This window comes from Anolis sagrei, chromosome 5 (assembly GCF_037176765.1).
Source record: "Anolis sagrei isolate rAnoSag1 chromosome 5, rAnoSag1.mat, whole genome shotgun sequence".
NCBI classification, from domain to species: Eukaryota; Metazoa; Chordata; class Lepidosauria; order Squamata; family Dactyloidae; genus Anolis; species Anolis sagrei.
Window position 1 is genome coordinate 173909330 of NC_090025.1, and position 12780 is coordinate 173922109.

General features: G+C 41.1%; 1 protein-coding gene across 1 annotated transcript in view; it reads left to right on the forward strand.

Moving 5' to 3' along the window:
• Positions 1-12780, forward strand: part of TMEM178B (transmembrane protein 178B) — a 377870-nt gene that overhangs the window by 316136 nt on the left and 48954 nt on the right. The window contains exon 3 of the mRNA XM_060776829.2: positions 10241-10378. Within this exon, the coding sequence (XP_060632812.1) occupies positions 10241-10378 (138 nt within the window). The remainder of the gene's footprint in view (positions 1-10240; positions 10379-12780) is intronic.

Genomic DNA, 12780 nt, shown 5'->3' on the forward strand with positions numbered 1-12780 from the left:
TCTCTTTAAAAAAACTCACCTTTTTTTTAAGGGAAAGACGTATGGTTAGCAGAAACTTCAGCTTAACCTGTGGTTCTCAACCTGTGGGTCCCCAGATGTTTTGGCCTTCAACTCTCAGAAATCTTAACAGCTGGTAAACTGGCTGGGATTTTTGGGAGTTGTAGGCCAAAACACCTGGGGACCCACAGGTTGAGAACCACTGGTCTAGGGGCTCAGTAATAACAAAACAACTACAAATAGAGAAAAAAGGGCCTCTCACTTTGGGAAACTTGTGTGACGGCGTGAGTGGCGCCACCTATGTGTAGAACTGTTAGTTGCAAGATTTAAACTGTTGTATCATGCTTAATCCTGCCTTTTACCCTGCTTGTGTATAGTTGGATTGATTGGTTATTTATAGCTGTCTATCAGTATTGTTTGGCTCCACCTCTTCCTGGAGGAGGGGAGTGCTTTTCTTTTTCATTCTGCCACCAGAGTTTCTATCAGATGGACGTGAGTAAGATACTTGGCTCTAAAAGCCCCTGATTAAATTACCTCTCAGCACCAATTCCGAGGTTCTTACCCTTGAGACTTATGCTTCATGTTCAGACCAACCTGAACGACGTTGGAAGTCTCAAGCACCTTCAAACCGGTTCTTTTGGCACCAGAGGAAGATCCTGAGTCTTCAAACATAGGCCATTTGAACTGGGGTTGTGGATTGCTCCGGCATTCACAGCCATTGAGGAAAGAGGGAACTTGGAAAAGCTTCTCAGCTTCAAACTCCTTGGACCCAGGACTAACTGAGACTGTAACATATATTTTCCTTCACCCCTCTGAAGTTTCCAGCTCATTGCTTTAAAGAAATAACTCTTTGTGATCAATTAAACTTATTTTGAGTTATCTACAGTGTTTTGGGTCTTTGAGAGTTCCAGTTTCCTGAAGGAGGGCAAGAAGCAATCCCCTGGGGAAAGATGTCACGTCCATGCCTCTTTCACTAAAAGCTATAGCCCCCAGGCATGACGGCACAACTTGTAACCTGCCAGAAGGAGAAGAAGACCATCAGCAGGCTTGCACAGACAAAAGAGGAATATTTTCCTAATCAGAAAGTCAGTCTGGAGCTCTAAGTAGGGTTGTAGCAGAGCTTCATAATGTTATATATTTTGAATTGCAGTTCCAAAATCGACAGTGGAATACTTTGCCTCTATGGGTGGCGGACTCTCTTCCCTTTGAAGGCCTTTAAACAGAGGATGGATCAGCGATGCTTTGGCTGTGTATTCCTGCATGGCAGGGGGTTGAATGAGACAATCCTTGTGCTTTCTTTCAACTTTATGATTCTGTGATCTCGCAGCCAACATGGCTGTGGCTTTGATGGATTCCACTTGTTCTTACGGGCTCCAGAAATCTCACCAATGGAATATTGGACTTCAGCCTTAGAGTCAAAATGCACAATTTGAGTTGAGCCCTCAAATAGACCAGGAAGCAGTATGGGAAGGCTGAGGAAATGCACAGCATAGTGACGTCACACCTCTTCAGATGACATCATACTGCAGCAGATAGATTGGCATAGTTCCTCCAGGTTTTTGCAGAGCTTTGTTCAGCTCCAGAGTGACACAGGAGCTATTGTGGTGCAATCCTGGGATTCCCTCCCCCTGCACAGACTTTCCAAGCATGCTTTTGTGTTCAATTAAGAGTTCTGCAGTGAACCTTGGAGGTAAAGGCCACAGAGTATATTGCTGTCAGCTTGCAGCATTCAGCCTGACCTACATTCTAATCAGTGACCTAGCGGGGAAGGCACCAGAGCCCATTACTTGTTCCCTTGGGGCACCCCATTCGCTATCTATCCATTTTTCTGCAGTGGCAGCCAAAGCCCTGTCAGTTGCCAGTTAATTCACTGCTAGGAGGGCACAGCAGAGCAGCAGGAGGGGCGGAGGGTGAAGGGGAATGGAGGGACGCATGAATGCCTTTCTTGTTCCATAGAAACAATATTGAAAATGAGGAGAGGGCCCATTTTTTCTCATATAAAATAAAGTAAAAGAGAGAAGACATGGCTATTAATAATAGGAATTGCCCTGGGGACTTTTTCATTGGAGAGGGGAGACTATTGTGCCATGGAATTAGAGCGCGTGCCACACACAGGTGGCCTTTTGTTAACCTTGTGTCATTTTCATGGGGGAGATTTAATTTCACCACTTGGAATGAAAACCCAACAGGGAATTCTGAGGCAGAAGGCTGAGACAATAAGTGAGAAATCCCTCCATTTGCCTTGCCAATTTAGCCATAAGTGAGAGGAAAAATTAAGAGAGAAATGTGTGCAGCTCTATTTCACATGGGGAATATGGCAAGAAGGTGAGCGATTTATTCGGGACAAGGGAGGAATCAATTGGTAAGGCAGACACGTGGGGTGGAGGACTGCGTAGCCCAGATTCCAGAAGCAAAACGAGCATATTGTTACAGACACATCTCTCTCATGATTCTCCTCGGAAGCAGTGATTTGTGTTTAAACTTCAACTATCAGCCTCTTCTAGAATTTTGATAAGGCTCTCAGGGTGCATCAACACTATATAATTAATCCAGTTTGACACCACTTCAACTGCCATTGCTCAATACAGTGGAATTATGGGAATTGTAGCTTTTAATAGTCTTTATCCTTTTCTGACAAAGAGTACTTATGCCTCGTCCAGCTATAACTCCCAGGATTCCATAGTACTAAACTATGGCTGTGGGGTCAAACTGCATTAATTCAGTGGTCCCATCTACACTGCCACAAAGTGCAGTGTAGAAAATGCATTAGCCTAGGGTGTCCAAACAACACACCCAGGCTAATGTGTTTTATTCTGGGGGTAAACCTTTTACTCCAGCTTGACCCCAGGTTAAACAAAAACACCAGCAAAGATCTGGATCTTCCAGGAAGATCCAGATCTTTGAAGGTGCTGTGGCAATGGAGACAGTCAACTCAGAACACCATGCATGATCCCAAGTAGCACCTCCATTCATCCTGTGCTCTCTGTGCTTAGGCAGTCTGTGGAGGTGGGATAGCAATGTTTCCCAAGCCTCCCTGCACCCTAATTCCCTACAAAAACTGCAGGGAACCACCCTTATCCTCATAGGAGGCAGTCCTCTTTCCGGATCGGTTCACTCAGGACATGAGAGAGCTTTGGAACAAGAAGCCCTCTCCTCTCCTCTCCTCTCCTCTCCTCTCCTCTCCTCTCCTCTCCTCTCCTCTCCTCTCCTCTCCTGCAAAGCTGTGTTGCATCCGTAGTGACACAATCCAGGTAGAGGACAGCTCCTTGCAATAGTGGTGGGGTATGGCAACCACGTGTAGCCTGCATACGGCTCCAAACTGACATTTTTAATGCTGGTTTGATCTGCATTCTGGTGCAGTGTAAACATGCCTGGTGTTTCCCAAACTCTGAAGTCTAAGACTTCGGCTCCCAGATCCCTGACAATGGCCAAAAATTTAAATTTTGGGACTCACTGGCGTAGATGCATCCTCAGTTTCTAGATGCCTCAGCCTGATTCTGTCTATCCCATGAGATTTGTAATTTAGGGAAGGGTGTTTAGGATTTCCGGCCAGAGAGCTGTAGCGTCTCATCAAGTTACAAACCCCAGGATCTCATATGATATTGCCATTGTATCTAAAATGGAAGCATGGGGCTATAATGTTTTCTAGTGTAGAAGAGTACTTACTTTTTGAGAAGTAACATTCCCAGTCATCTAACCAGCATGTCTGCATAATAGTTCACTCCTCTGTCAATCAAAAACAGAGGCAAGGTACAGTCTGAAAACCCCGTTCCCAAATTGCTGTACTCAGATGGATTGGACTACTGCTTCTGCCATTTCCAACCAGCATGCCCAACCCGCATTCATCCCTAGCCAAGGAATGGAAGGATAAGGAAATGTTTATTCTATGAGAAGGTTAGAAAAATGGTTCAATAAAGTATGCTTGTGCCAGCATTGAAAGCTGAGGGCACCTCTGTCAGCCAGATGCAGCAATGTTTGGCAATGCAAAAAGAGGTGGAGGAGATAATTTGAGGAGAATTAATCCTGTATATTTTTAAAAGAACCTGATATTTCCTTTGGTTGAAACCAGCAAAACATTATTTTAAAAATATACATGATGAATTCTAAAATTATCTCCTCTGCCACTTTTTGCATTGCATTGCAATACCTTTAACAAAATGCTTTTTGTTAAAATGGTAAGAATAACAAGAAACATGTAGTACAAAAGGTGCCAAAAACAAATCAAAATGATAGTGATTGTAGGTGTGTAAATATTATAGAATCAAAATATGCAGAAAAATATTGTAAAGTCGGTATACAAATAACAAGGCTAATGTCGAATGCACAGCACTGTGGTATCAAAATCAGAGTAACCATGATATCAACAAAACACAGTAGTAATAACCAACAGTAATAATTAGAACATAAGATGGTATCAAATGACATGTAACAATATTAACTCTCTATCTGACCTTTTAGCACAAGGATTTGTCTTTTTGGTTTGTTGTTGTTCTGTTCCTTCAATCTATTTCTGATTTATGGCAACCCCAATGTGAATCTATCATGGGATTTTCTTGGCATGATTTTTTCGAGGAAAGGGTTGCTGTTGCCTTTTTTTAGGGACTGAAAAAGAGTGTCCAAAGTTTCCCAGTGGGTTTCCATGGCCTAATAGTGATGTTAATCCTATTAGTCCAACATCCAAATCACTATTAGTCTAACAAGCAAATCAGAATTTCAGTCCAACATCCAAATCTCTATATTGTGCTGCCACTGCTTTTGTTATCCCTATGGATAGTCTTTCAAATATTGAGGTCAACCTAGCCTCATATTTACTCAAATTCTACATTGTTCTGTACAGCCTTAGGTCTGTAACATTGGAACAACTTTGGCAGCCTGTTTCTATTTGGGGATTTTTGGAATTTAATTTTTAAGAGATAGTTTAATCTGTTTTGAAATAATGTTTGTACCTATTGTCTTCCATTTTGGGAACCCTGTTTTGTGTGTGTGTCAGTAGCAACTTGAGAAACTGCAAGCCGCTTCTGGTGTTAGAGAATTGGCCGTCTGCAAGAACATTGCCCAGGGGACTTCTGGATTTTATTATTTATTTATTTCCAGCATTTCTATCCCACCCTTCTCAACCCCCGAAGGGGGACTCAGGACGGCTTAAATTCAGCAACAATTCGATGCCATAAATACAAACAAAAAACAATATAGCAATAGTTTAAAACAATAGATAAATCATTCGGTTAAAAGCAGTTAAAACATTTATCAACACCATGAAGCCAGTCCAGTTCAATTCCATAATTTTGTCAAAACCATAATCCATTCCAGTTCAGTTCCATAACCAAATGCTGCTACATCCGTTGTCCAAAGGCTTGATCCCAATACCATGATTTCAGTTTTTTTCCTGTTTTACCATCCTGTGGGAGGCTTCTCTCATGTCCCTGCATGAGAAGCTGCAGCTGACAGACATGAGCTCACCCCACTCCCCATCCGGGATTTTAACCTTCCTGTCGGCACAAGAGTTTAACCCATTATGCCACCAGTGGCTCTGGGATTCTTTGCCAAAGGTAGCTAAATGGCTTGAGCCACTCCTGCCCCAACATATCAACCCATGTGTGAGCAGTTTGAATAAGCCATAAAGTCTGTTGGAATACTTGGAAGGTACAAAATGCTGCAAGCAAGGATGGGAAGAAATGTGCCCATATAGCTAGAAGCTATCATGTTTTCATGACTCTACTGTCATAACTGCAAAACATGGTGAAGTTGCTTTTTTCAGACTATGGCTCCCAGAACTCCTAAGTTGGCAGACTGGATAGAGGATTCTGGGAGCTATAGTACAAGGCCAGAATTTAGTTGGTGTCCTGTACAGTTATACTACTTTTTACAGGGTCACAAGGCAATAGCAAGGGAAAGCTGAACAGGTCCAACCAGGCTATTCCTACAAAGTTTTTGGTTGTTGTTGCTGTTGTTGTTTATGATTGCTACCTCTCCAGCCTTTATTTCTTCTGCTACTAATGCTCATAATGCCACCAACAGGACTCTAGTCAAAAATTTCAAGCTCTGAGTTTGCAAAACATTGTCCGCTCATTACAGAAACATAAAAGGGCAATAGATGCCCTCCTCTATTTTCCACTCCTGTTGGTTTTAATATACTTATAATTTCATCTCTGTTTTTCGCCTTCAGATAGAAAGATTCAATCATTTATGCCAGAATAGCAAATGGAGATGCGTTTCACTTTACCATACATTTCCACTCATTTTTAAATGGTGTCGATTTAAATGCAGATTTCTCTCATGTGAAGCTTGGAAGGAAGGGTGTTTAATTTAAATGTTAATAGAAGGGTAAACTTCAAAATAATAAAAAGAAATATAAAAAATTCTGTATGCAAAAGATCACTCCATTGGAATAGTTAATATCTTTTTAAGCTGCTTCCTCTTTCCTTGTTCTCCTGCTGGCAACCTGTCTTATATTAAATGGTGTTTTTTTTTTTTTATAAAAAGGATACATCTTTGGAAATGCTTAAATTAAAGTGTTTAATGCTGCGGTAATGCAGGAGGTTTGAGCAGAGGCCTGAGGTGCTGATAACGGAGAGATCTCATACTTCCATTTCTGGCTGGTTCCTTAGCAGCCCATTCATCAAAATAGCTCTTCTGAAAGCTTTACATGATTATTTTCTGGTTGCACAGCATAATGTTCTGAAGGAAGGAAGAACAGATAGAGAATATCTATTCAGATGGCCTTCAGAATATTCTCTCGATTAAATACCAGGAGGGAGCATGGAGGGGGAGGGACACATATATTTAGGACAGAAGCAAGCCAAGGATTGACTGAGATCGACTAATAGATTGCTGGATTATATGTGGTTCTTTGCAAATGTTGCCAATCCCCACTTCTTTAATAACAGTTAAAAAAAACTTTATTGCGACCTCTGTATTAGGCTGTTTATTATCCCTGACCTTTGACTTACTATCCTTGTTGTTGATTACTATCTTTAAAAATTCTGGCTATGAATGTTTGTGCTTCACTGCTCCTCATCTATAAAATGGAACCAATGTCTTCTGAATAGTTTATCAACATGGTACAGTGTCTCATTATTGGATTATAATTTTGCGTGAGTCATACTCTCAGTCCCAAAAAAGTATGCAATAAATTCACCTTAGGGTTGGAGTTAATCAGAAAAACTTAAAGACATATAACAACAACAACAACAACAACAACATCAACAACAATACTAATAATATGCCTTTATGTGTTTATGGCTGCTTCCAGATATAACTAAAATCTTCACCAAAGTAGGTTTTAAAAACCCGCTTCAGTGGGAATTTCAGTCGCAAAAAAAACCCCCAGGCTTTCCCAGGGTGTGTGTTGCTGCCACCTCGAAGCCCCCCAAATTTGCTTTAAAAGTTAAGTGAAATGTACCTGACCATACTTTTCCTGCTTGTACCAGGAGACCCCGGGGGGGGGGGGGGGGGGTGAGGAGAAAAATCCAAGAGGACAAGAGGAGGAAAGTTATGGAGGCCAGGAACGTTTTACTTAACTTTTAGGGGTAAATGGGGGTCTGGGAAGGAGGTGGTGGGTGCTATCCTGCTCCTTTGGGCTTTTGGAAGCCCGAAGAAGCAAAATGGCTGTGGGGACTCACCCCTGGGTAGTATGTAAACGAAAGCCTTTAATGCACATCAGTGCTCTGTGGTTTGTATAATCATCATCTGGGCCTTAACCTGATTCCAAGATGCAATAATTTGCACAGCAGAACTGTTCCCTTCAGTACCAGTTTGAATGCATTAAGATATTTACTGTAGGAATCTCAGTGTAATTCTATGTCAACGTCCAGTGGTATTACCATGTAGAGCAGTGGTTCTCAACCTGTGGGTCCCCAGAGGTTTTTGGCTTCAACTCCCAGAAATCATAACAGCTGGTAAACTGGCTTGCATTTCTAGGAGTTGTAGGCCAAAACACCTGGGCACCCACAGGATGAGAACCATTGATGTAGAGTGTGATTTATCTTGGGAATTTTGTCATCTGATTGTACTTTGATATCATATGTTGCTATACAAAATGTTGCAGTAGAGACCCTCTCATAACCCCGCAAAATTTCACAGCAATGGGGAACAAGTGGGTCCTGTGTTGCAACCAGAGACTGCCAAGGGCAGGGGGAATAGGGGACTGCCATCCCATGTTGCTGGGATGCCTGGATTTGGGGAATGTAGGGTGGCAGCAAGGAGAGTTGTGGGGAAAATCTAGAGGCAGAATTGGGGCTTTCCTTTTACTCTTGCTTTTATTTATCATGTCATCAGCAACCAGACATTTGTATTACATTTTTAACAAAAACACTTGGTAACATGGGGAAAGGCTAAATTAAGATGAAACTGATCCTAATCTACACTGACCATGGCAGGGGGTTGGACTGGTTGGCCCTTGTGTTCTCTTCCAACTATATGATTCTAAGTGGTCCATGTAGATGAGGCCTGAGAAGTCCCAGGAAGCATCCAGTTTGAAATATGAAGACATACACATCTTTATTGCTCAGTCTTTATTGGGATGAAACTTATGTACTTGGGGAAGGGGCAGAGAAGCCAAATGTATATGCTGGGAATACTTCAGATGTGGCTATTCTCTCCCATTGGTTAAAAAAAAAAGATTGGAAAGAATGACAGTCTGTGGTAGCACATACTCCTCACTTCCAGGTCAACAAGAGGATGACACAGTTAGGCAACGTTTCTGGAACACTGTATCCCAAAGGGCCTTGTTTCCCTGCCATTGGTCACCACTCAAAATAGCCGTCTTCATCTGGAATGCAGGAAATGCTGATTACACTGCATTGGGACTCCTTGGCTTCAAAGACCCACCAGGTTCCTTGCTGTTCTGTGCTACAATGTTAGCAGAGGCAAGCTTCTTTTCTCCCTGACCTCCTTCTTCCTAAATAGCTGGAGGGTGCTGATTCAGCGCTACACTACTACTACACATGCACTCATTTCCCATTGGAAGAAGTGCTGCTCTGAATAGATATCTCCTTTGCATTAACATTTCTGCACAGTCTCTTGTGACAAGAGAGGAATGCCAGCAAAATACAGAGTGTGGGGGGCGGGCAGGGGGATCTGTTCAGACAACCAGCTTGTGATTTCTCTTTTACACCATTTGCAAGTGGTCATTTGCAAGTGGTTCTTTTGGTAACAGTTATGCAAAGAAATGTCTACAAAGAGAGGGCTGTAATTAATTTTTTTCTTATTTGTGTGTGTAAAGAATACTTACCAATACAGCATTGGGAATAGGGAGAGTTGTGGAGGGTTAGACTTGTTTGTTGGCTATCACAAAAACTAGTAAAATGTTGTCATACCTCAAAGAGAAATCCATTCATTACACCGCATATGCTTATGTAGTTCTTTTCCTGTAACATTGTCATATCCCCTTTTTACAGATCTGGGCTAATAATGCAAAATAATCTAATTGGCATTGTAATTATGTAAATGTGGTGCATCAGTAGTTTCAACCACTATAACTTTCCTTTGTACTTTTTCCCCCCTTACAACTGCAACTAATTTGTCCTGGATTTGAAACGGAAAGATCCAATCTCACTTGGTCATGTAATAAAATAGGCCTCCACAAACTAGGGTGCATCTCTAACTATAGACTTAATGTGGGTTGACACTATTTTAAATGCCATAGGTTGATGCTATGCAATCATGGATGTTGTAGTTTGGTGGAGCATCAGCACACTTTGGCAGAGACAGCAAAAACTTTGGTAAAATTGCAACTCCCATGATTCCAAATAGCCAGTTAAAGTGGCATCAAGTTGCAGTAATTCTACAGTGTTGATGCAATACTGTGTTTATTTCTCAGGATCTATTTGTATTGCATTGTTAGACTACTGTTAAATCTAAAACTACATGTACAGCAGAGTCTCGCTTATCCAACATAAACATTGGCTAAGCGAAAATGTTAGATAATAAGGAGGGATTAAGGAAAAGCCTATCAAACATCAAATTGCTTAATGATTTTGCAAACGGTGTTCCATGCAGTCATGCCAGCCACATGATCTTGGAGGTGTCTATGGACAACGCCAGCTCTTCGGTTTAGAAATGGAGATGAGCACCAACCCCTAGAGTCGGACACGACTGGACTTAATGTCAGGGGGAAAACTTTAACTTTACCTTTACATTTGCAAATTAAGCACCAAAACATCATGTATTACAACACATCAAATTCGGATGGGAATCATGAGCCTCCATATATTTTAACAGGATTCTTTCTCTCTCTTTTCAGACCTGCGCAGAATGACAGCTGGTTTCATGGGCATGGCCGTAGCCATCATCCTCTTTGGGTGGATTATCGGGGTGCTGGGCTGCTGCTGGGATCGAGGCCTTATGCAGTATGTGGCAGGACTTCTCTTCCTAATGGGAGGTAAGGGGAAAACGTTAACAAAGAAATACCATTTTGTTTCTGCAAATACAGTATATACAAACTCTAGTTTCAAAGTAGCTCGAAACCTAGAGTGCCTCTACACTCTAGTGAATGCAGTTTGACACCACTTTTGATTGTGATGGCTCAAAGCTAGGAATTATGAGTTGTAGTTTGGTGACGTACCAGCAGTCTCTGGCAGATGAACACCATGTAAAACTACAACCCGCATGATCCTATAACATTGCACCATAGAAGTTAAAATGATGACAAACTGCATCAATTTTACAGTGTAGATGGACCTCTCATCTGATTTTGATCTTTCAGGCAAACTGTTTAAAGACTGGTGTGGCAAATCGGCAAATTGGAAATAATTTATTCAAATTTAATTTGATACCCCTAAATAGCAAACATTTCCAGTTCTGTTTTAAAGTATATTATTTTTATCATGAAAAGCCAAAAATGTTATTTTTTAGTAATAGTTAACGCTTCTTGTTAATTTGATTTGCAACTGATTGTTTTTCATAATTTCAAATGCTTTTTCATAATTGAATGAAAAGCCCCAGGTGGTGCAGTGGGTTAAACCCCTGTGATGGCAGGTTGCAGGTTCGAATCCGGGAAGAGGCGGATGAGCTCCCTCTATCAGCTCCAGCTCCTCATATGGGGACATGAGAGAAGCCTCCCACAAGGATGATAAAATCATCAAATCATCCGGGCGTCCCCTGCACAATGTCCTTGCAGACGACCAATTCTCTCACACCAGAAGCGACTTGCAGTTTCTCAAGTCGCTCCTGACATGACAAAAAAAATTGAATGGCCTACCTAATAGACCATTCTGAATCTGTGGTTTTAACTTTTTTACTTTTTCTTAATGTTTGACCATTAACAAATTGAATTTATTTATTTATTTTGTGTGTCAGAAGCAATGTGAGAAACTGCAAGTTGCTTCTGATGTGAGATGGGCTAACTTTAGCCCTCCAGCTGTTTTCGACTTCAGCTCCCACAATTCGTAACAGCTGGTAGCTGTTAGGAATTGTGGGAATTAAAGTCCAAAACACCTGGAGTTTGCCCATGCCTGCTATATAGAATGGTAACCCAAATGGCTTACGGAGGAAATGAAGTAAAAGGAGATATTTCAGAGTTTCCTATTTCATGTTTGTCTTAATTCACCTCTCATTTGTTGATGTTACAAAATAAGTCAGACTTAAACAGAAAGGTCATTAAAAAGGTAAAGAGTTCCATATAAATCAAACATAGAAGTTATCCTTCTGGTGGAGATTTGAAAAGTTTCAGAAAACCTTCTTGAATCTCCCCATATTATTCTCAAGTTACTTTCAAGTGCAGTTGTAAACTAAATAAAGATCTTTTAATCAACTAACTGGCTTTTAACTATATAATCAGCTAATTACAAACTGCAATGTTTGAATAAACATACTATTTTGGGAATCACAGCTGACTGGAGTTGATTGTTCTTTGATGGAAAATGTTGGTCAAATCAACAATCCATTCCCTGCCTAGGAAAACCACTTTTATTTTGTTGAAGACTTTCAGGGTCCGAATCACTGGGTTGCTGTAAGTTTTCCGGGCTGTATAGCCATGTTCCAGAAGCATTCTCTCCTGATGTTTCACCTGCATCTGTGGCAAGCATCCTCAGAGGTTGTGAGATTTGTTGGAAACTAGGATAAGTGAGGTTTATATATCTGTGGAAAGTCCAGGGTGGGAGAAATAACTCTTGTCTGTTTGAGGTAGGTGTGAATGCTTCAATTGGCCACCTTGATTAGCATTTACTGGCCTAACAGTTTCAAGGCGTGGCTTCTTACTGCCTGGGGGAGTCCTTTGTTGGGAGGTGGATTTGGGAAATAACTGGCATTGGCCCCATCTACATTGCCATATAACTGCATTGAACTTCGTTATAAGAGTCTACATTCACCATATAATGCAGTTCCAAATGGTATTATATGGTAATATAGTTGGGGCCATTGTTGTAATTCTCTTTTGCTCATAACAAGGAGGGCAGGTGTGTCATGATTCTTCAAGTGTGCTAAAATCTGATTTATGAGAAGCCAACCATCCTTTTTTCATTCCATTAGTTTTGGGTCTCATTTTTATCCTGATATGTTTAAGACTGAGCAACACCTGCTGGAATCTCATGCACCAAAGGCTTTAGTGTTTGTAAGATTGCTAAAAGTTGGAGGCCATCAGAGTTTTGTATAGCTTCTAATTCCTCATCATGAGTAGGAAACCCAGAATAATTATGTAAAATAGAAAAAATGCAGAAAAACATTATGCAAATTGCTTCAGCTTGAATAATGTATACAGTCACAGTATTCAACTATGACTGACACTTAGCTCAGAATCTAGATTGTCTGCTGTGATATATATATATATATATATATATATATATA